General features: G+C 36.7%; 2 protein-coding genes across 2 annotated transcripts; both read left to right on the top strand.

Annotated features, from left to right (window-relative positions):
• The first annotated feature begins 12,358 nt into the window (after nt 1-12,358).
• Nucleotides 12,359-18,818, top strand: LOC132621399 (probable mitochondrial-processing peptidase subunit beta, mitochondrial). The gene is made up of 10 exons (XM_060335652.1): nt 12,359-12,882; nt 13,395-13,684; nt 15,032-15,196; nt 15,321-15,458; nt 15,540-15,691; nt 15,792-15,900; nt 16,749-16,847; nt 17,068-17,133; nt 18,239-18,346; nt 18,547-18,818. Exons 1-10 carry the CDS (start codon nt 12,507-12,509, stop codon nt 18,631-18,633), a joined length of 1,590 nt encoding a protein of 529 aa, XP_060191635.1. The 5' UTR covers nt 12,359-12,506; the 3' UTR covers nt 18,634-18,818.
• A 136-nt stretch (nt 18,819-18,954) lies between these two features.
• On the top strand, nt 18,955-22,424 carry LOC132621398 (4-coumarate--CoA ligase-like 1). Its single transcript, XM_060335651.1, has 6 exons — nt 18,955-20,064; nt 20,559-21,158; nt 21,264-21,450; nt 21,547-21,692; nt 21,798-21,865; nt 21,950-22,424. Exons 1-6 carry the CDS (start codon nt 19,633-19,635, stop codon nt 22,179-22,181), a joined length of 1,665 nt encoding a protein of 554 aa, XP_060191634.1. The 5' UTR covers nt 18,955-19,632; the 3' UTR covers nt 22,182-22,424.
• The last annotated feature ends 1,826 nt before the right edge of the window (nt 22,425-24,250 follow it).

Genomic DNA, 24,250 nt, shown 5'->3' with positions numbered 1-24,250 from the left:
GAGAAATTGTAGAGATTCATAGAGTCAATCAATAAAATATTTCCCTCGAGTATTAAATTTTGCGTTAATTATCTTTTCTTGTACAATTAATCAAGTACTTCATTATTTGTGCAGAATTTTATATTGCGATGTATTTGCTAATATAGTAATATTTTTAAACCAAACGGCCCGTCGGCGAAATTTTCTCCTTTTCTAATCATAACTCTAATGTATCAAACTGGTAAAAAAAAAAAAAAAAAAAAAAACTTAGAAATCAATAAAATGTTATTGTGTGATTATACTTTTATTTAGACAAGATATACAGACGACCATTTCGATCGATACATATGAAGATTGATCTATCAAACTGTTGCAATTATCCCTTTTTATTTCATTAGTTCATTAGTTTGTTTAAGAATAATAGATCATAAAATCTTTTAAAAAGCACCCTCACATAAAGCAGTACACTAATTTAACAAAATCATGCATAAAGAATGAGAAAAAATGAAGTCGAATCAGGAATAAAGTGAAGTCGAATCAGGAATATCCTACTGACTTTCCAGCAAAGTTTCTTTTTTTTAACTAAAATGAAACCCCCAGCATCAGCATTATTGCCATAATTGTATACTTTTGTCATAAACTTTGCACCTCGTGTTAATACAACAATGAAAAGTAAGTAGAACTGACTAACCCTCGTGGTCCTTTGCATATTCCTCAATGGGAATATCTTCCGACGACTCACTTTTATATTGGATTTGCTCCAAATTACTCTGTCCGGATAAAAAAGAATGTTTACTTAACTTTTTTTTCTTTAGTAAAAAAGAGTGTCCACTTATCAAATCAAGAAAGAAGTAACCTTTTCTTTCCAGACTTGCCCCTATTAAGTGTTATGTGATCAAATCTCAATACCTATTTAATTAGGAACAGTTTAATCAAATAACTATTATTATCTTGGAGTTAGTATTTTCTTAAGGGATGTGGAAATGACTAAGTAGATATTTTTTTTATCCGGAGGGAATACTAATTAGGTGATCCAATTAGGAAAGTTTAGGCCGATTAGTGGGATATTTATTTGTGTTTTGTTTCTGTTGGCATTTAATTTGTCTTTCTTAACCAAATACTGCTAGTACTAATTAACAGTATTCTGTTTACACTTTACATCATCAAACATAGTACTCCCCGTGTCTCTAATTTTGTGATATAATTGGACTACACGTGAAATTTGAGATGTTATATTAATAAAAGATTACTAGGAAATCATTAAATTAAAATAGTTATAAGAAAATTAATTTGATACATAAGATGAATTTTATTGGACTTATCCCTAGTGTCGTCTAAGCTCTCCAGTTAAGTTGATTTTTTACCTTTTTTAAATTTTAAATTTGACCAGGTAAACGAACTTAAAATTCTTAAAATTTGAGAAAGTTAAACACAACAATATGATTACTATATGAAAAGAAAGTGTAGACATGTCAAAAGGGAAAGATCGTCAAATAAAATTAAGAATTTGGTACACCCGAAGATGGTAACTTTGAGGTTTTAAATTCCAACGGAGGCAAAAATAATAGATAATTTATTTTCATCTTTTCGAGCCTTGAACGACATAATTACTCGGTACTGGTCGGAGTAATTAAATAATAACTTGAACATACTACTGCAATGCTATATCTAAAACCTGTCTACTACTATTTCCAAGGCGAGGAGCCAATAATTCTTTGGTGGAAATTAAAGCTAGATCCAAATAGAGTTGGCGGATTGATTGAGGTGAAAGTAATTTTTCTAATAGCACGAGATTATTTTTGAGTTGTGACTATTATTGCCTTGATGATTTCAGTTGACTGTTTAACACTAATTACGGGAAAAGTAAACTTCAAATCAAAGATTCAGGTAATCGATTTGCATGTGGTGTGGTGGGCACAGCCTCAAAAGGGGGGCAATGGCCTTTGAGTGAGATGCAAGTTTATTCCCAACAATATAATTATGCAAATCAAACGAATAATAATTCGTGGTAAAATTTGGGCTGCATAGCCACGTTTTAGAGCACTAGTCAATGTCTCAATGAATAGCCAGCGACCGCCAAGTTTTTGAAGAATAGACACACGGGAAGTTTTTGAAAAATAGCAGGTGAAAACTCCATGATAAATTTCTAGAGTTTTGAACCAAACTCCAGAAAAAATTCTTGAGTTCGAGCTAAACTCCGAGATAATCAAAAAATTTTGTCGTGGAGTTTAGTTCAAATCCCAAGATTTTTTCTTGAAGTATAGTTCAAACTAAGTATAAATCAAGAATTTATCACGGAGTTTTCACTAGCTATTTTTCAAACACGTCCTGTACAATTATTTTTCAGTAATGTTTCACATGTTGTCTATTCGTGGATTACCCCTTTAACTAAGGGCAATTCGCAAGAATGCCCTTATTTTGGGGTGGTCTTTAATTTTTGACCATTAAATTGGTGGTCATTAATTTTTGTCCTTTGTTATAACCCTTTGGTTTCGGGTTCGAACCCCCGCTCGGTCAAAAAAAAATTAAAAAAATTGCAAGGCAGAGTTTCAAATTCTAGAGTTTTGGGCAAAAATTCTGCTTTGCGAATCCAAACCTCTGCCTTGCGAAATTCCTTCTTTTTTTTTACTCAGCTGGGATTCGAACCCATAACCTCAGATATTAGGCGAAGAACAAAATTAAAGACCACCAATTTGAGGGACAAAAATTAAAGACCACCCCCTCAGAAGGATAATCTGCGCGAAAAAAAATAAATAAATAAAATGTCTAATTCGTCAAAATGTCCCTAATTAATGACCAAAGCCCGTTAGATTGAAGTACTAAGGCCCTAATGTGTTCATTTGAGAAGCCCATCAGATAAAGCTAGGCCCAATTGACAGAACCAGAATCACGTATATCCTTTTTTTTGGGACAACTACGTATATATACATCTTAAGGAGAAATATTTACGAAACGTGACGATAGTTTTATATTTTCAAAACATAACATTACAAACCCTATACAAAACATGCTTTTAAAAAAAAAAAAAAATCGCTCAAAATTTTATGTATGAAAGTTATATGAAATGTGTATATCTCGCTCAAGGCTTAAAAAGTTCGCTCAAAATTAAGTGTATGAAAACGGTATGAAAAATGTATAAAATGCGTATATATCATTCAAGACTTTAAAAATCCGCTCAAAATTGTGTGTATGAAAACAATATGAAATTTGTATCTCACTCAAGTCTTAAAATTTCGCTCACATTTTTGTGTATAAAGTTCATGTTAGATTTCTGTAAAATTAATACAACTACAACAACATTGTATACAACTTTGATACAACATTCAAGACTTAAAACAATCGCTCAAATTTTTGTGTATGAAATGTGTATATCTTACTCAAGGCTTAAAAAGTTCGCTCAAATTTTATGTATGTGAAGAATGTATGAAGTGTGTATATCTCGATCAAGGCTTAAACATTACACTCAAAATTTTATGCATGAGAATGGTATGAAATGTGTATATCTCGCTCAAGACTTAGAATTTCATTCACATTTTTCGTATATAATGTTCATATTAGGTTTCTGGAAAATTAATACAACTACAACAACATTGTAACAACTTTCATACAATATTCAAGGCTTAAAGTTTTCGCTCACAATTTTGTGTATGAAAATTATATTAAAAATTTCGCTCATACATACATTTTTCATACAGTTTTCATACACAACAATTTGAGGTAATATTTTAATCCTTTGAGCAAAAAAATAAAAAAACAATTTTTTTTTAAATAAATTTTTATTTTTTTTAAATATATATTTTAGGTAAAAAAAAATAAAAAAATATATGAAAATCCGTCATGTTTCGTAATAATCATTATATTTTGTAAATAAGAAAAACTATCGTCATGTTTCGTAAATATTTCTCCTTAACATGTATATATATGAAGTTTTGCCTTTTTTTTTTTTTCAGGAATCACATATATCATGGAGTAATCGGTCAGTTGGATGTCAGAATCACAATCAAACTGGGGGTCATTGGCACTTTTGTCCCTATTTTGTGCTGGTCTTTAATTTTTATCCCTCGTAATTTTTTTTGCCGGCATAACTTTATATTTTCGTATCATAATATACTATAAGTTATTCCCCGCTAGGCATAGGTTCATTTGCTAAAGGGCGAAAACTCCAGCTGCTTTCTTTTGAGCTAGTCAAGTAGGCGTTGAACACGAAACAACCTATTTTAAGGGCAAACTAAAGACCTACCCATTTGAAGGATAAATCATGCAATATCTTCTTAAACTGGTCCAATTAGAATGAAGCACAACCTTATTTTCCGGTGAAATCAAATTTTACCAAAAAATCAGTTAGAGATTTGTTTTTATAGGGTTTAAAGACAAGTGAGACGCATCCAACTCTGAGCTAAAGTAAGAGCTAAAAATAATGAACTTCCATGTATATTGCCTTTAGCGAAAATAATAGGATTACAAATGGTGAGAGCAAGAGGATGATCCATTGCTTCTATCCTAAGCTTCTTTATATAAGTCAAAGAGAGACTTTTCTAACCCAAAAGTTTGGGTGATATGACATGATTGTAGCCCCATGTGCGTCTCTGTCATGACACACAGATCAAGGCCTGCGAACATGACCCTAGTTGGTGAGGGCGGAGGCCAACTGTGTAGATACCCCGGACTTTCTGAGCTTCCAATGGTGAGGAGTAGCCCGGATGCGTGTTTTGCCCAATACAAACTTGACCTTTCTCAAAAGCACAACTAGACCTTTCTCTACTTTCTATCTTGAGTCCAATATTTAGCCAAGCCCAATGATATGAGATTTTTGTACGACCAGCTTGAAACATCACCTCGTAATTAAAGTGAAATTTCATGGAGCATTTTATTTGGTTACCCTTATTTAATTTGTACCCACTTCTTAAAAAACATTTAAGTATTTAACTGATAATTAAGAGTAGGTAACTTCTTCTTCTTCTTCTTCTTCTTCTTCTTCTTCTTCTTCTTCTTCTCACTTATCTTGCATAATCGGGCTTAGATTATTTTGATTTAGGGTACTAAGCTCATTTGGAGAATGTTATACATGCCTCTGTTCTTCTCAAATCAATGCTTTCATCTTTAAGATTTTATAGTCTAATGATATTGGTACAATTCTTCTTTACAAGTGTAACAACAACAACAACATATCCTATGTGAATTTAATTTCATTATCCTTTTTCTTTCCCTGATCTTCCAATGTAAAAAAAAAATACTAACACTATAATGAACTGAATTGTAAATGATTCAAGTACATGTATGTAAGAAACTCAGTATTTAATAATCCTCTCTCTTCCTATACGAGCCATAGAGCGGAAAAAAGATTCAATCAAGTATAATTGGGTCAAATAATGTTCAATGGTTTTGTAGATCCATGCCACGTGCATCATAAAACAATTAATGTTTGAGATCCATTTAAACTCATATGCTTGACAAAAGAAATTAAAAATGGCAAAATATACTAACAGAAGCAGTTAACTATAATCCACATGTCTTACCATTTTAAAAAGATTTACTTTCTTGCGTATTCAACGGGAAATTACAACTAAGTACACCACACATTATCCCTTTTAAATTACAAAATAAATCAAAGTGCATCATAATCAATTTTATAAAGAAAAAAATTAAGATGGCGAGAAAAAAATTGATCTAGTATTATATATTTTTATACCTCATCTGAAAAGCTCAGGTTGCACTACTAAAAAAAAAAAAAATTGCACTGTGATTTTTTTAATGTATGATCACATTATTTCTTTGCTTGAATTATTGTTCAAAACTCAATGATGTTTTTAAGTTTGATTTTCTTTTTTTTGAAGTATAATTGAGAATCTGGGAAAAAGGATGTGTGTATTTTGTTGTAATTTCTTGAAAATGTAAGAAAGTAATTTTTTTTAAAATGTTAAGAAATGTGGATAGTTAACAACTCCCGTTAGTATATTTTGCCCTTTTTAATTCTTTTGTTAAGCATATAAGTTGCAATGGATCTCAATCATTAATTGTTTTATGGCACACATGACAGTGATCTATAAGACCATTGAACATTACATGACCCAATTGTACTTGACTGTACCTTTTTCCCATAGAGCATTCTTGACTTGTGAACTTCAATTAACAAAATGAGGAAAAATAGTCCCAAGAGTTACAAAAATTACATAACTATATTTCGATACTTAAGACAGTACATACTTACCTAGTTTTTCGCCCCCCACTAATCAAAATGTCGGACCAGTAGGACTGGATCAATTTAGTAGAAATAACGATCATTTATCGAGGAGGCATTGTTTTCTCTCTCTAGGTGCACGTTAAGTGAGGCTTGCTAACGTACACTGATCACTGAAAACAATGCCCCAACGGTCTTCTCTCACCGGAAAAATTGCAACGAACACAAAAATGATGGTCACACCACATGGAAATTCATCGACTCGATTGGCACCACTTACATTTGGCAGTTTCTTACCTCCACAATTCCAAGCGATTGTGGAAGAAGATGAGGACAGTGGATCGGAGTCGGCGTCACAAGACTCCTTACACCTGGAGTCATTTGGCGAGCCAACGACCACCATGACACCGGCGGTGCGACGCCTTCAGTTCTCCGACTCTTCAGCTCAACCGACTCCACCGGAGCTCACTGACTACAGAGCCAACCGATTAGCACAAAAGGGTAAGTCACTAAACTATGTCCCTCCTACAACCAAGGATGGGAAAATCTTTGTTCATATAGATGCGGAGGACATCAAACCTCAAGAGGACTACATGAAAACTGCTTTAATTGGGTACATTATTGGAGACACGCTGATGTGATTCTTCAAGTTAACAAAGAACCAATCGACCAGGATCTTGTTCTTGAAGCGATTTGATGGGCAGATTCAAGAAACGGGCGTATCTCAAGTTATAGGCGTTGGATTAAAGTGATTCAAAAGCTATGTGAAAGATGACGTTTTGAACTATAAAAATAACTATTGAATCGTTTAAATCAAGTAAGTATTAAAGGCGGAATGATGGAAAGAAAATTAGGGTTCTGGATATGAACTAGAACGAATTTTAATCAAGAAACGCGTTCTTGAATGATCAAGAACAAATAAAGTTCCTGAGTCACCACTTGAAATCAACTTACGTGATAAAGAAACACCACACGCTATTGAAAACAAGATAAAGACTATCACCACCTTGCTTGGAACCAAAAACAAGGATAAAGAAGACCAAATAGAGAAAATAACTCTATTGCAAACTAGGGTTTATGCTCAAAAACGTGAATAGTATATTTACAAGTCATGAGAACCCTTTATATAGGCCTAGGTTCTCTTCTTTTATGACTACAAATTCATATTCTACTCTAGAAAGGAAATAACTAAAAACAAGGAAAATAAAATCCCTATTCTACAAGGAAAAGAATAAAAAAAACTAGAATCCTACTAGAACTAGGATAAAGATCCTACTAATGATAGGAAATTAAATCCTACTATAATATAAATCAAGAAACAAGAAACCTATTTAGAAAAGGATTCAAGAAACAAGAATGGGAAATAATCTTCAAACTTGAGCTTCTTGGACTTTTCTTTTTCTTGAATTTCAATCTTGTGTTTCTTGATTTTCTTGGATTTCTTGATCTTCTTCATCTTTCATCATATACGCCCGTTTCTTGAATCTGCCCATCAAATCGCTTCAAGAACAAGATCCTGGTCGATTGGTTCTTTGTTAACTCGAAGAATCACATCACACGCCTTATGTGAAATCACTGGAAGCGTATGTTACTAATACTTGGAAGGGGGTTAAAAAGCCCCAAATCTTAGCACACGATGAAGGATATTATATTTTTAGATTTGACTCGGTGGAGGATTGTGAGAAGGTGTTAGATGGAGGCCCTTACACATTTTACAATAAGCCTTTTGTTATTCAAAAATGGACCATTGATTTCCAGTTTGATCCAGATTGCCTCACTACCATACCCCTATGGGTAATTTTTCCTGGACTTCTTGTAGGCTACTGGTCCATTGAAGCATTGAGTAAAGTGGCCAGTGCCATTGGAAGGCCTAGATACACAGACACATTTACGGCTAAAATGGAGAAAATAGCTTATGCCAGGATATTGGTAGATGTGGATATCTCTCAACCACTAAAAGAATCCATTGAATTGCAAACACCACAAGGCCACCTTCATCAAACTGTTGACTATGACTGGAAGCCTAAGTTTTGTGCAGGTTGTATGAAGTATGGTCACCTTGAGGAAAACTGCTGGAACAATGTCCAAAACCCAGAGGAAAATGAATTTCAAGAGAGACTTAGAAGGAGAAGAAGAAGAAGGAATAGAAGGGCCGGAGTGCCAATCCAAACTTGGGAACCAAAAGGAGAGGAACAGGAGGGGGATGATCAAATAGTACACCCAGCTCCTACTCCAAATGACCCCCCACAAGAAATAGCACAAGAAGTAAACACTCAAAGGGAACCAATAAGGTCTGACACACTCACTGCAGTGCAACATCCTGCAGTTGAGACAAGCAATGCTTTGGAGGTGCTTGAAGAGTAGGGAGGCCATGGTTGCTCCTCCCAGATGGACACCACTGCTACTAGGGTTGTTCACCCCCCATGATCATCTCCACATGGAATGTGAGGGGTTTAAACCAACCCCTCAAACAGAAAGAGCTCAGACTCTTTCTGTAAAAGTATAAGATTGATGTATTTGGATGTCTAGAGACTAGAGTCAAAGAACAAAAGGCTGCAAGAATTTTGAATAAGGTGGCTATGGGATGGGGTCATGCTTGCAACTATCCCATGGCCTATAATGGTCGAATCTGGCTAATTTGGAAGACAAGTGTTCGGGTGCAGGTAATCTTAGTGACTGAACAACTCATCCATTGTAAAGTGGAAGGACCTGCTTTTTCTACCTTCCTTACTGTGATTTATGCAAAGAATGAGGCCCAACAGAGAATGACTCTATGGCAGGAGCTGGTACAATTAGGTACTCAGATCCAAGGAGCATGGTTGCTTAGTGGTGACTTTAATACCATGTTATCAACCGAGGATAGGCTGGGGGCCCCTGTATCAGCTACTGAAACACAGGATTTCAGAGATTGTGTGGATACCTTACAGCTTACCCCCTTAAAATCTACAGGATGGCACTTTACCTTCTGCAACAAACAACAAGCTGACAGCAGAGTGTACTCTAAAATTGACTGGGAATTAGGTAACTTACAGTGGCTACAGCTGTATGGACATGTGGAGGCTGACTTCCTTAACCCTGGGATGTCAGATCACTCACCTATTCTAATGCACTATCATCCTCAACTGCATACCAAACCTAAGCCATTTAAACTGTTTGCCACAGTCATGATGCATCCTGAATTTACTGAGATCTTAAGAGTAACTTGGGCATATAGAGTGAATGGCACAAAGATGTATACACTGTGGAGGAAATTGAAAAAACTCAAGGAGCAGCTTAGAGGGCTAAATACCTATATAGCTTCTTATAGTCAGAGACTACTAAATGGACATACACTGGAGGTTATTCAATCCTCTTTGAACAATCAACCAACTGATCAGTATTTGATTGAGAGGGAGAGAGAAGTACTAGAGGAAATCACTAAATGGAGCACTATTGAGGAGTTAGCCTGGAGACAGAAATCTAGGGCCACCTGGATCAAAAGTGGGGATGCTAATTCTAATTTTTTTCATGCTCAATGCAAAATAAGGGCAAGTAGGAACCATATCACCTCTATATATGATGAAAGGGGCTTGAAGATTACTGATCCTGAGGAAGTTGAGAAGGAGTTTGTATCCTTCTTCACTAAATTGATGGGGTCTAATGCTGAAGAAATGCCTGTTCCAAATTCTGAAACTATAAGGAGAGGGCCATGTCTGTCTTACTCTCAGAAGTGTGCACTAGTTAAAGAGGTTATAGATACTAAAATTTTAAATGCTATGAAGGATATGCCACATGATAAGTCCCCAGGGGTGGATGGATACCCCATTGAGTTTTTTACCAAGAATTGGGAAATAGTGAAAGAGGATGTGCTGGGAGCTGTGACAGAGTTCTTCCACTCTAGCAAAATGCTTAAAGCTTTTAGTGGTACTGCCATCACCCTTGTCCCAAAAGTTACAAATCCAACCCATGTCAAAGACTATAGACCCATTGCCTATTGTACCACCTTCTACAAAATAGTAACAAAAGTGCTGACCAATAGAATCAAGACTGTTATAGGAACAATAATGAGCCCCTCTCAATCTGCCTTTATGGAGGGTAGGAGCATCATTGATAATATCCTATTTAGTCATGAACTATTCAAGTGGTACTCTAGGAAAGGATTATCCCCTAGGTGTGTAATGAAGGTGGATTTGAGGAAAGCATATGATTCCATAGAATGGTGCTTTTTGCAAAGTATGATGACTGAGCTTGGATTCCCCTACAAATTCATCAAATGGACTATGAAGTGTATATCTACAGTTTCATACTCCTTGGTTATAAATGGAGGATTGGCTAAAGCTTTCCCTGGTAAGAGAGGTATTAGACAAGGGGACCCAATGTCACCCTATCTGTTTGTGATAGCAATGGAATGCCTACAAAGGGAACTAAATTTACTGATCACTAACAGGGCCTTCAAGTTTCATCCAAGGTGTAAAAGCTTAAGGGTAACTCATATATGCTTTGCAGATGACCTGCTCCTATGCTGTAAGGATGAACTTCCATCTATCTAACTGATCCAAGGTGCATTTAGGAGGTTTTCTGCAGCATCCGGGCTCCAAGCAAATGCAGACAAAAGCTCCATATACATGTCTGGTGTAAAACCTGAAGTTAAACAACAGATTCTGAATGCCCTGGGATACAATGAAGGAGACCTTCCTTTCAAATACTTAGGTGTGCCCTTGGCATCCAAGAAACTCTCTATAGCACAGTGCATGCCCTTAGTGGAAAGAATAACAGAGAGGGTAAGGTGTTGGTCTGCTAAGCTGCTATCCTATGCTGGCAGACTACAGCTGATTAAGTCAGTGTTATTTGGTATACAGACATACTGGGGCCAAATCTTTGTGCTCCCCAAAAGAGTCTTGAAGTTAGTGGAGGCTGTCTGTAGATCATTCATATGGTCTAGCTCTGCAGAAATTACAAGGAAGGCACCGGTGTCTTGGGCGAAAACCTGCACCCCTCAAGCAGCTGGGGGACTCAATATCATGAACATAGGGCTATGGAACAAAGCAGCAGTAAGCAAACAGCTGTGGGCAATTAGTGAAACAAAGGACTGCCTTTGGGTCAAGTGGGTACATAGCTACTACTTAAAGCAAGAAACAGTAGAGCATTGTAGCATACCTGCTAATGCAACTTGGGTGATAAGAAAGATCATTGAAACCAGGAAGCTGTTTATCCAAAATCCACATCTACAAGGCAATCTACACTCTAGAATGGCCACTATGGTCAAGGGATGCAAGTTCTCCATAAAAAAAGTGTACATGTCCTTGCTTCCTATCCTCCCAAGAGCTCCTTGGAAGTGTTTAACTCTGTTACCTTGCATACACCCTAGACATAAATTCACCTTATGGCTGGCAGCTCAAAAAAGATTGGCAACAGTCGAGAGACTACAGAAGTTTGGAATTCAAGTACCCCAGAGATGTGCTTTCTGCAGTGCACCAGTTGAGACCTTTGATCACTTATTTTTCTCTTGCCCTACTACAAATGCACTGTGGCACAGGCTATTACTATGGCTAGGATTTCACAGATATATAGGAGCATGGCATGAGGAACTTGATTGGGTATCCAGATGGGCTAGAAGAAGAATTGGCAGAGGGGAGATAGTGAGCACTGTCTTCGCTTGTGTGATCAATGCTATCTGGAGGGAGAGGAATGGGATCAGATTCCAGCATGAGAGGTACAAGAGTGATAAATTGTGCAGGGAAATTACTATACATATCCACATTCAGGGTAATCTTTATCCGAAATGGCAAGATCAACTGGCCTCCCTAAATGTTATGCCTTGACGACTACTTAAGTTGTTGCTGTCTATCACTGCGTGGCTGAATTGAGACCTACTGCTGCCTAGAAAGTTAGGCATTTTGTCACTATTTTGTAGTTAGGCTACATGTAAAATCTAACATTGTATGATTGGTTAGAGATATCAGGTGGTCAGCCCTGGTCTTGCTTTGTAATGATACACTTTGGTATTAATAAGAATCCTTTATTTACCAAAAAAAAAAAAACGATCATTAATCCCTTTTCGATCATGTATTTGAAAAATAACCACTTAATAGCTTGTAATTTTTCACTTATAAATTTAAAACTCTAGGATAATGATTATTTTACGAATGCATGAATTTAAAAGTAGCTATTTCGGAATTTTATCACGGATTTATTGGGTCCTTCTCAAGAAATTCTAATGGGCCCAACAACTACAGTTCTCTTAGTCGACCAGTGCGTGCCTCGTTACTCTTAAGCTGTGTCTTCCATCCGGTTTTTCTTGAGCTTCGTTCCCTTTTTACCTGTATAGGAACCAAAACAAACCCTAGCCGAATCCACAACCCACACAGCCATGACGATCCGGCAGCTCTTAACCCTAGCCCGCCGGTCCCGACACGTCACCACATCCCACTCACTCCGTCGTCTCTCCACCGCCGTCGCCGCCGCCACATCATCATCCACCACAGCTCCGGCCACCGGTCCGCCACCACCAGATGCAATGATCTACGATCGATTAGCCGAAGAGGTGAAACACAAAATCAAAAGGCTCGAGAATCCCGATTCACGATTCTTACAGTACAACTCACCACACCCAACCATAACCGACCACACACCAATCCTCACTTTCCCATCTACGCGCGTGACTACACTCCCATCAGGCCTGCGCGTGGCTACTGAAACTAATCTTGCTGCAAAAACAGCCACAGTTGGTGTATTCATTGATGCAGGTATGGGCGATTTTGTGTGTTAAATTTGGGTCATTTGAACCCATGGTCTCTCCCTAATGTTAGGTATTAGGTATTTTATGCATAAAAGTGGTATACTCCTTACGTTTCATAATAAGTGGGGGCGCACCCCTTAATAAAATTACTCACTCCTTCACTCCTACAAAGTAAGAAGTTATTTTACTAATTTATCTTAATCAAATGCCTTGAAAAAGAAGTAGATCTTTAATGGTTTCTTGGTCATGTGAAACTACATTTATAAGAAAAAAAATTAATGCTTTCTTGATTTTGTTAAGCACCACTTATTTTGAAATAAAATGAGGACATATTTTGAAATGAGGGAGTAATAATATCTGGTGGCACCTATGCTATAAGAAGGCTAAAGGGTGCACTTTTTTGTAGGTTTAGTTATTTACCTAGAGGAATAAGGATCAATTCCCACTTAATACATTTTTCTTCTTTTTTAAGTGGTGCGTGCATGTTCTAGAAATCTTAGATTCGCCTCTGAATTGCAGGGTCACGGTTTGAGACCGATGAGACTAATGGAACAGCTCATTTCCTTGAGCATATGATTTTTAAGGGTACTGAAAAGAGGACTTCTTGGGAGATGGAAGAGGAAATTGAGAATATGGGTGGACATTTGAATGCCTACACTTCCAGGGAGCAAACAGCATACTATGCTAAGGTGTTGGACAAGGATGTCCCTGTAGCTTTGGATATTTTGGCTGATATACTTCAGAATTCCAAGTTTGAAGAGAAAAAAATTGAACGTGAACGTGATGTCATCCTTAGGGAGATGGAAGAGGTGCTCTTTTTCTCTCTCCTTTGATCTCTGAATATAAAGTTTGCTTTTTTTTTTTCTTTCTTTTCTCTTGTTGATGAGGTGCGAGCACCCTATATTATATGCTACTACCTCCGTCCCAATTTAAGTGTCTTAGTTTGATTGGGCACGGAGTTTAGGGGTTTAGGAGATGAAGGGAGACTTTTGAATCTTGTGATCATAAAGTAATGTACTAAAATGTATGTACTCTGATCTCTGAATATAATGATTTTTTATTTTTTTTAATTCACCCTTGTTGATGAGCTGCCAGCACCCATTCACTCTGTCCCAATCTTAATTTGATGGGGCACGAAGTTTAAGAGATGAAGGGAGACTTTTGAATTTTGTGGTCATAAATTAAAGATGTGTAATCTACTAAAACGTATGTTTGAATTGTCAACATACTAAATAAAAAGAGGCACGCTTTTTGGGACAAACCAAAAAGGAAAGCAAGACACTTAAATTGGGACGGAGGGAGTACTAGTCTCTGCATGCACTTGGAGCTTAACCAGGTAGCTGGTCACTAAAAACTAAGGTACAACAACTAATAGGACTATTCATGGTGAATTGACTAGTTCTACACCGACCATCAATCTAGCAACCCTCATTGAGCTTACGTAGGATATGAATTCACACAAGTTTGTTCTAAAATTCAAAATCACTTACTTCCTCGTCGAGTTCCCTGGATGCTAACAGGTTTTAACTTTACTATTACATCATTTTCTCTTTTACTTTCATTTAAAATTTGCCCCTAGTTTCTTCAGATTTTTGGAAGTATATAGTCCATTAGTATTTGTATACCGTTATAGACAAGTAGACGCCAATATGGTTTACTGATTAGTATTGGGTTTCTTTAGGATTATTGTGCTCTAGGGACTTACCCTTGTTAATACAATGCAGTATCAACCACTAGGTATCTCTTTCTTTTGAGATGTTAAGAGTTATAATAAATGAATTGAAGCCGTGCAATAAGCTCGTGCTTGACCTTACAAAAGAAACGGCATTCCTCTTTATGGAAACAGAAGAGAGGGACCTCTACAGAACCCAAACATTATTCCTGTAATGAGCTGATGAAATTTATCATGCTGTCTGTAATCTGTAGAATATACAACCTGAAAATCAGCAACCAGTTTTTTGTCGAATAAATAATTGAGCACTCATATGTCCAATTATTTAGTCTCAATATTTTGCCATTTTCTTAGTTCAACTATCTATTTTTTGCAGCTATGTCCTGTAGGAACTTAGCTTTCTTGATGCAAAATATTCTGTACATACTAGAGCTTAAGTGTATTATGTATTCTGAAGTCATATTTTATCATTGTCTGTTTGCAGGTTGAAGGTCAAACAGAGGAAGTCATCTTTGACCATTTGCATTCAACTGCATTCCAGTACTCACCTTTGGGTAGGACTATTCTTGGACCTGTCCAGAATATAAAGACAATCACCAGAAGTCATCTGAAGGACTACATATCAACACATTATACTGCTCCCAGAATGGTATTTGGGAAATGATTTCCTCTTCTTTTTCTAAGTCTGCCTTGTTTGTCAGCTAAAAGTTGATTCTTTTAACATTATCATCTGCTGTCTAAACTCTCAACCTTCTTCGTGGACATTAAAATAGGTAATTGTTGCTTCCGGGCCTGTTAAACATGAAGAATTCGTTGATCAAGTTAAGAAACAATTTACTAAGCTTTCAGCCGACCCGACTACGGCCTCAGAATTGGTTACCAGAGAACCAGCAATTTTTACAGGTTCAGAGGTATGCCTATCTTCAGGGTGTTTTGACGGTGCTTCGTTAGCTAGATTATGGTCCTCCTGCTGATCATTTAACTAAAATCAGGTTAGGGTAATTGATGATGACATTCCTTTGGCGCAATTTGCTGTTGCTTTTCAAGGGGCACCATGGACTGATCCAGATACCATTCCGCTGATGGTAATGCAATCAATGCTGGGCACTTGGAATAAAAATGCTGGAGGAGGGAAGCACATGGGGTGAGTTGTGTGTGACCACTTTTTTGCAATCTGTGTCATTGCAAGCATGTGGATGGATCTCTGACTCATGTTTTTTGATGCGACTTCTAATCGTTTGCAGTTCCAGTCTGGCACAAAGTATTGGCATTAATGAATTAGCTGAGAGCATGATGGCTTTTAACACCAACTATAAAGATACTGGTCTTTTTGGTGTGTATGCTGTTGCAAAGGTGAAAATCTTTATCACCATGTCTTCCTTCTGTTGAAAAGAATGTGGTGTGATGACATGTTATCTTATTTTCCTTGCATTTTCTTTTGTTAAATGAAATTTGTTTTGGGTGTTTTGTGTGTGTGTGTGTGTGAGAGAGAGAGAGAGAGAGAGCTGTTGGTGCTGAAGAGCTGCAATAAATGCAAGCGCTTGCTCGGCTGCTCGTAGCATTAGAGTTGGATGTAAAGATGTTAATGCGGTGTGTCTTGTATCGTGGGTTTAGATATTCAAATTTACCTTCTATTATATCCTCCAGATGTGTTCTAATTTCATTATGATTGAAATGAAGTTTTGATTCTTGAGTATGCTTAAAAAGTCTTCTAAGAATTATATTGGTTGTATAGCGAACGCAGACAGTGAAGTAGTTCTATGTCATCTACTGCTCATGTTTTGGGTTGATGCAGTTTATATATTCTGTCATTGAATATTAGGCAAGGTGGTACTGATCTGCTTGGATTTTTTGAGATACTGTGGATAGTATAAACTGAGAAATTTATTTATACGATCTTAAAAGAAGCAGATTTTCCCCTAAAGCTAAAGAAACATGGTTAGGTGTTGCTATTGTGATCCTTTTAACTGGCCTATGGTTGTGAATAATTCTAGTTTTGTATGTATTAGGCAAGGTGGTACTGATCTGCTTGGATTTTTGAGATATTGTGGTTAGTATAAACTGAACAATTTATTTGTTTGCTCTTAAAAGAAGATTTTTTTCTCTAAAGACAAACAAGATAAGTGTTGTCATTGTGATCCTTGACTGGCATATGGCTATAAATTCTTCTAGTTTGATCTCAAATGGAATCTTTTTTGCAGCCTGATTGTTTGAGTGATTTATCCTACTGCATTATGCGTGAGGTAAGCAAATTGTGCTACCGAGTTTCGGATGCTGATGTGACTCGTGCTTGCAATCAGGTTAGTGTTACTTAATGTTTAACCGCCAGGTCTAGTTGTCTTTTTCCCCTGTTGCTTTTCTTTGTTTCTCCTGTCCGGAAGCGGCCTCTCTATCTTCCGAGATGGAGGTAAGGTCTGCGTACATTTTACCCTCCCCAGACCCCACACTGTGGGATTTCACTGGGTATGTTGTTGTTGTTGTTGCTTTTCTTTGTTTCTCACTCACAATACTGGTTTGCAGTTGAAGTCTTCTCTCATGCTTCACATTGATGGAACTAGTCCTGTTGCCGAAGACATTGGGCGTCAGGTACTATTCTAGATTCTGTGGGTGTATACGCGTGTTGTCTCATGATTGTAATCAGCCTTTTTTCTTTCTGTTATTCCGTTTATTTTCCGGGTAGAAATATTGGGATGGGGTTGAGTCATGGATAAGTCGGCACAGATGGAATTTGCTCCCTTCTCCCACAGTATTAAATTCCTGAAGAATATGCTGGACACCTCCATATACGTGCATAAAAGAAACACTGAACTGCTTCATGTACTTTAATCATTCTATGACCGTAAAGATTCTGAAGTATAAGCCATAATAGTGGTGATGAGGATATTTTAGCTTGAACTTTAGTACTCTTAGAGCAGTTTTAGTTGAACTGTGCCAAAGCATGCTAATTCACTGCACTAGCCTAGATAATGACAACAGGTGTCCATTATTGCAAGTAGATTCTGAATTTCAAGATTCCCCAATGCTAGTAACATCCTCTTCACCACTATTACAGCTTCTACTGCCAATATGTCGCTGTAACTATATGTGCTGTAGCCATATCAGTAGCAGTACACCACCATGTTTTGATCATAAAGTTCATTCTTGCAAGAGGTAGTGTAACTGGGTGGTGGAGTACAACAGGAAGAAACAGCGTAATTATGCTTGCTTAACGTATGAATAGATAAGAACAAAATGAAGGCTGAAAGGTGTTACTGCCAACCGGTTGTTGGTAACAATAGCTCTTGATAGACCTTATAAGAACAGAAAAAAAGAGTAGCTCTTAAACCATAGTCCCTTTGCTCAAGTTGAGTTAGGTAAATTTGTAATATGATAAGCCAAATGATCAAGTATCTGCCTTTTCTCTGGTTTTATGTTTGCTGACAAGTTTGGGCGTGTCATCAAATATCTGTATTTTGTATGAAGTGAACCATACTGCATCATCTGCTCGTAGGCAGAGAACATAGGTTGATGACTCTCCCCGCCTTGCTTTTTCCAATGGGGAAAAAAAGAATTGATGCATTTTGTGTAAAGCTTGATTTCATTGGGAGTGGGGTCTGGTGATTTTGTAAAACTAGGATCTTTTTGCTTTATATGTGCTGCTTTTACAGTCCTAGAGAGTAATGCATTTCCCTTTCTTTTCTCCTGCTTGCAGCTACTCACATATGGCAGAAGGATTCCAGTCACAGAGCTTTTTGCAAGGATTGATGCCGTGGATGCTAGCACCATCAAACGAGTTGCAAACAGATTTATATTTGACCAGGTAAAGGATTCAAAAAACATTTGAGACTTAGGGGTCTATTGCTATGAAACAACTTTTTATTTGATGAGAAAAGGTTAAAAGGTTCCTTTTCTGCCACTGGGTCAACAGCACACACTGCTATGAAACAGTGTTACTCAAATTTCCTTGATCTCCTTTTCTGAATGTTAACCAATTTGTATATCTTTTCTCCCTTTTGGCAGGATGTTGCTATATCCGCAGTGGGGCCTATCCAGGATCTACCTGATTATAATTGGTTTAGGCGTAGAACCTACATGCTCCGTTATTAGGCGATTCTTTGTTTCGGAGTTGTAATGCATCACAATTACCCACCTCGCGTGACCATTTCCTTGTCGAATATATAGGTCTTACTTTTCTAATTATTCTTCTTGCATACCTTCTGGTTTTGTAACGGTTTTGTAGTTTTTTTCCTATAAAAATAAGCGGCCTATATTCAATAATTTGGTTGTCGACATTTGTTTTGATATTCTTTAAAAAATTGTAGATTGCAAATTTGCATTTAGGTTTGTTATGATTACGTTTGTTCATAGTGGACCGTTCTTTAAATGAAATCGATTGTGCAATTGATCTTCATGCAGAAGCTTTCTAGAATCTCTTGGCAATAGAGACTACTCCCCAGATATAGCAATTTCCAATCGAAACTTAATATGAAGCAATTGTTTGTCAAAAATATACATGAGAAGGTTGTCATTTTTGACCCATGCCATTGCTGGTACTTGTAATTACGTTTGGTTGTTTGTTTAACTTATGTAACCTTTAAAATCAATTAAATTTGAGGTATTCCTTTTTAAAAAAAGAAATGAATTGAAATTCACAAAGCATGACAAATCAGAGCATTTTTATTATCCAAAACTAAACAAGCAACTTTATAATACGAACACCACGTTGCCTAAGTGGGATATCCCATTCTTCTAGGGGACAAGGTGGAGCATTCATTTTACATCATGGCAAAGGGCCAGTGAAAAAATGCAGTTGCACGCTTGGAAACAAACCTGTCAGTTGACTTGGTATAGATGATCTCAGTTACTAGCGGGCATTTTAAAATCAAATGTAAAATTTCAGCATAACTAATGCAAGAAGGCGTCAGGCAAGAGTGGGATGATTCAACAAATTCTTACTTATAAGTGAACAAAGCCTCATCTATTAATCCTCTATCCTCCATGCATACAAATTTCATTTTCGTGATGCTACTACTTACCACTTACCAAGGTAACAAAATATTTCCTATAAATTAGCTGGGGAAGTTAATACGAGGCATACTACTGACAATGGGAACTCATGAAGTAGAATGCTCACAACAACAAGAAGAAGGTGAACACATTTTCCGGAGTAGATATCCCCCGGTCCAAGTACCGGACAACGTGACTCTCCCCGATTTTGTGCTTCACAATGTAGAGTTATACGCTGACAAACTGGCATTTGTGGATGCTACCACTAGCAAAGGCTACACTTACGGCGAAGTTGCAAGAGACATAAGGAGGTTTGCCAAGGCCTTGAGGTCCCTTGGCTTAAGAAAAGGAAGGGTTGTGTTGGTAGTGCTCCCAAATGTACCGGAATATGCTACTGTTGCTCTTGGAATCATGGCTGCTGGTGGTGTCTTCTCTGGTGCAAATCCGGCAGCTCATTCATCGGAAATTATGAAACAAGTTGAATCTGCTGATGGCAAGCTTATTGTCTCTGATCTACCAACCTATCACAAGGTAAGTATACTTTCAATTCAGTTCAGTGGCATATGCAGAATTTTGCCTAAGCAGTGGTCTTGGTCACTACCCAGTGTAATCCCACAATAGTGGGGTCTGGGGAGGGTAAGATGTACGCAGCCTTACCCCTACCTGGGTAGGGAGGCTGTTTCCGATTGACCCTCGGCAACCCTCCTCCTTTATCCGGGCTTGGGACCGGCAATGTGAGCGAGCTCACACAGGCGGAGTTTTGCCTAAGCAGTCTCAGCCTATAATCATAATTAAATCGAGTTGTCTATGATTTGCATATAGAGTTATAGAGGTTATAGACTTCACTTCTTGTTCCGAATGGATGTTTAGTTTGTATTATTTTCAAGCAGTGTTAGTCTATTATACACACTCGCCACTGACTCATTACGACCAAATTTGTTGTACTTGTTACTCTTTTAGGTCCAATTAAAAATTTGCATTTTACTATAACGGTTATCTTCCACCTAAAGTAATGGAAATTGCAGGTAAAAGATTGTGGCCTGCCAGTAATAATACTAGGCGAAGAACGTGTAGAAGGAACAATTCATTGGGATGAATTGCTCGAAGCTGCAGATCGTGCCAGTTCCAGAACTGATCACCTAACAAACCAAGAAGATGAAATTGTGCAGCAAACTGATTTATGTGCACTGCCCTTTTCATCAGGCACGACAGGACTATCCAAGGGCGTGATGTTAACTCACAGAAATCTAGTAGCAAACCTCTGCTCTACTCTCTTCAGTATTAGTCCAGAAATGATGGGCCAAGTTACAACACTAGGTCTGATACCATTCTTTCACATTTATGGTATAACCGGAATCTGTTGTGCAACTATTAGGAACAAAGGGAAAGTGGTTGTCATGCGTAGGTACGAACTGAGGGCATTTCTAAATGCACTCATCACACATGAAGTCACATTTGCACCTATCGTGCCACCTATCATCTTAGCACTTGTTAAGAATCCGATCGTTGATGAATTTGATCTAAAAAAACTTAAGCTTAGATCCATTATGACAGCAGCTGCACCACTTGCCCCTGAGATTCTTAATGAATTTGAGAAGAAATTTCCAGATGTTCAAGTCCAAGAGGTAAACATCCACTAGAAACTTATATTACTCCTCCTAACGTCATCGTATGATTCAGCCCAAAATCTTACTTTTGACAAGTTTCATTCTGTTATATTTAACTGCTAGGCATATGGGATGACTGAACACAGCTGCATTACTCTTTCCCATAGCGACCAACATATTGCTAAAAGAAATTCTGTTGGTTTTATTCTGCCTAATTTGGAGGTAAAGTTTGTTGATCCTGATACCGGTAGATCTTTCCCCAAAAACACACCAGGCGAGATATGTGTCAAAAGCCAATGTGTTATGAAAGGTAATTGACCATACACTTTTTCCTTTAACAACCTTTTGTTCTAGTAGGCACTGACAGATATACGGAACTTAACACTTTGATGTGAAAAAAATTTAGGTTACTACAAAAATGAATCTGAGACTTGCCTTACCATTGACAAGGATGGGTGGCTTCACACTGGTGACATTGGCTACATTGACGATGATGGAGACATCTTCCTAGTGGATCGTATCAAAGAGCTTATCAAGTACAAGGGATTCCAAGTAAAGATGGCTCTAAATTTACTAAGTTGAACCCTTTTTTTTGGACATATATAAAACTTGACCAAATATACTAAAGCTGAATCTAGAATTCTGTTTTTACCTTAGGTTGCTCCAGCGGAGTTAGAGGGCATCCTTCTCACACATCCTTCAGTGGAAGATGCTGCAGTAGTTGGGTAAGTAAAATCAATTAGCTGAGTTAAAAGTTTAAAATGGCAAAATTTTCACGAATAACGGATGGATATTCTTTATAACTATAGGCTGCCAGATGAAGAAGCAGGAGAGATACCAGCGGCATGGGTAGTCTTGAACTCAAAAGCAAAAGAAAGCAATGAGGATATTATCAACTACATTGCATCGACTGTTGCACACTACAAACGAGTGAGAATGGTGCAGTTCGTGGATAGTATTCCGAAATCTCCTTCAGGAAAAATAATGAGAAGACTTATCAAGGAAAAGATGCTAGAAAGACTTAAAGAGTGCACAGAGTAATGTTCCAAATACATAATGTCTGCTCTTTTACGTCTTTAAATCTTGAACTTTACTGGAAATGGACAACTTACTCCAGAAGAATAATAAAACACAATGATGTTATTTCATATTCAACTATGAGATTTAATCATAGATTGTAAAAGACATTGGACTAAATGAGGATGCTTCCTTTTTATGTTTGTAATGCAGGTTGAGCAAACTGTATTTTTTTCCAACGCAATCTTGAAATCCCAAATTTATGTATAACGTATCGTTAGGAATAATGATGTTTTGTATCCATAAGCACACCTCACTATGAAACAGTGAACAAAAGAAGTTGATTAGCTGATTTACATATATAGTTATTCTACAATCATCCACTTGTCTGGTAGAAATGTAACCAATATCAACAACTATACTTCAATCCCAAACTGATTTATTCAATGAAAAGTTAGGCGAACAAACAAATAATTGCAAATATGCATAAAAACAAAGAAAAAAAGGGAGAATTGTAACATGTTTGATCACCATGTATACTTGTTTCTGTGATTGCTGAATAGCAACAAAGAAGGGGAAAAAAAAAAATAAGCAACTTTATTATATAAGCTGCATCCATGATCTAATGGAAGTCGGATAATACTGAAGCAGAAGTTTTCATATTTCACCAATGCAATGCAACGATGTTTTAAGACAATAATGTGGTACCTAAAGGAGGATCAATTTGTTATCTACCTGGATTTCAGAAAAGTAAGGCTCTTTTTAGACATGATACTCCCACGTCAAAGTTAATATAGATCGTAAACACAAGCCAATCAACAAAACAAAGGAGCAAGAGATTATGACTGAAAAACAAAAGAAGCGTATAAAACTCTTGTAATAATCGATTAGCCTTTTTTGTCCCTAACTTATTGCTAAATTTTAATTTATGTTCTTGTGATGTCTGATCAAGCACATTTGATTTTAATTACTTGCAATGTGCAATTTTAATCATTTTGCCTGTGAAATTTGAATTACCCTTAGTTATATTAAGCTTTTATGATTACTCTATATTTGAGGGTAATATACTAATAAAAAGCGTCGAAACATAACATATCACCTGCATAAAAGGATCAAAAGCAAGTTTAATTAATTAGAAATTAATGTGTTGAGTCATATATTGGATCAAAGCTAATCAGCTTCTTTTCAAAATTAATTACTACAGTATATGTAATTACACATAGGGGTGTTCACGAAAAATCGAAAGAATGGAACCAAACTAAAAATCGGAAAAAAAAAATGACATTATTTTGGTTTGATTTTGATCTTAAGCAAAATATAACCGAAAAACTGAAACGACTATATATATACCTAATTAAAAAAAATCAATTTCACATATATAGATTTTTAATTTTATATAGATTTTTTTAAAATCTTACGGTACATATTGATCTTTTGCCCTCTTAGTTCGTAATTTAGATGTTTGCCTTCATAGTAATCAAACTCTTTACCTTTACTTTTCTACTTTGATTTGCGGTTTTTATTGTGATAAGTCAAATAATCTATTCATGTTAAAAATAACTTGTCTTTGAGTCCTTTAATTAGTCATTTTTGTTAAAATTTAAAGCTTTAAGACATATTGGTAAATCACAACTCCTTAATTTTTGCCAAAAAAATAAAAATCAGAAGAAGTTTTATTAAGTTCTTTGAAAATGGCTAAATTCTTGGACAATGTGTATGATTATATGGAGAAAGCTACATATATAACTTGTTTATATATACAATTCCTTTTTTTTTTTAAGTAATTAACTTGGTAGCGTGATGCTAGACTTGGAATATAATTAGGGACGGCTCAACAGAATTGGTGGAGTTTAATAAGAGGTCTCATATATATTTAATAAAATTAGCTTGTGTGTGTGTCACACGTGCATCTCGTGCGCCGCACGTATATCTCGTGTCAAATTATAGCCAATTTCACTCAAATTATCAGATTACCGAACTTTTTTTGCTTTTATTTTAACTGGGAATATTGACATTGACCTTGATACCTTGGTCACCTCAGTTGCACCGTCCTCCTTGCAGAGTGGGCCAAGAATGCAAGGGGCCAAATGCGA

Source organism: Lycium barbarum, chromosome 12, assembly GCF_019175385.1.
Source record: "Lycium barbarum isolate Lr01 chromosome 12, ASM1917538v2, whole genome shotgun sequence".
Lineage (NCBI taxonomy): Eukaryota > Viridiplantae > Streptophyta > Magnoliopsida > Solanales > Solanaceae > Lycium > Lycium barbarum.
The sequence above is the reverse complement of the archived record's forward strand: the minus strand, read 5'-3'. Positions and strand labels throughout refer to the sequence as shown.

What these genes read in the sequence shown, in the direction of transcription:
- LOC132621398 (XM_060335651.1), top strand. Translation starts at nt 19,633, where the DNA reads ATGGGAACTCATGAAGTAGAATGCTCACAACAACAAGAAGAAGGTGAA. An exon ending in CAGATGTTCAAGTCCAAGAG is followed by an intron (nt 21,159 to 21,263) that starts GTAAACATCCAC and finishes TTTAACTGCTAG; the next exon opens with GCATATGGGATGACTGAACA. An exon ending in AAGCCAATGTGTTATGAAAG is followed by an intron (nt 21,451 to 21,546) that starts GTAATTGACCAT and finishes AAAAAAATTTAG; the next exon opens with GTTACTACAAAAATGAATCT.
- LOC132621399 (XM_060335652.1), top strand. Translation starts at nt 12,507, where the DNA reads ATGACGATCCGGCAGCTCTTAACCCTAGCCCGCCGGTCCCGACACGTC. An exon ending in CAATTTTTACAGGTTCAGAG is followed by an intron (nt 15,459 to 15,539) that starts GTATGCCTATCT and finishes AACTAAAATCAG; the next exon opens with GTTAGGGTAATTGATGATGA. An exon ending in GTGTGTATGCTGTTGCAAAG is followed by an intron (nt 15,901 to 16,748) that starts GTGAAAATCTTT and finishes TCTTTTTTGCAG; the next exon opens with CCTGATTGTTTGAGTGATTT.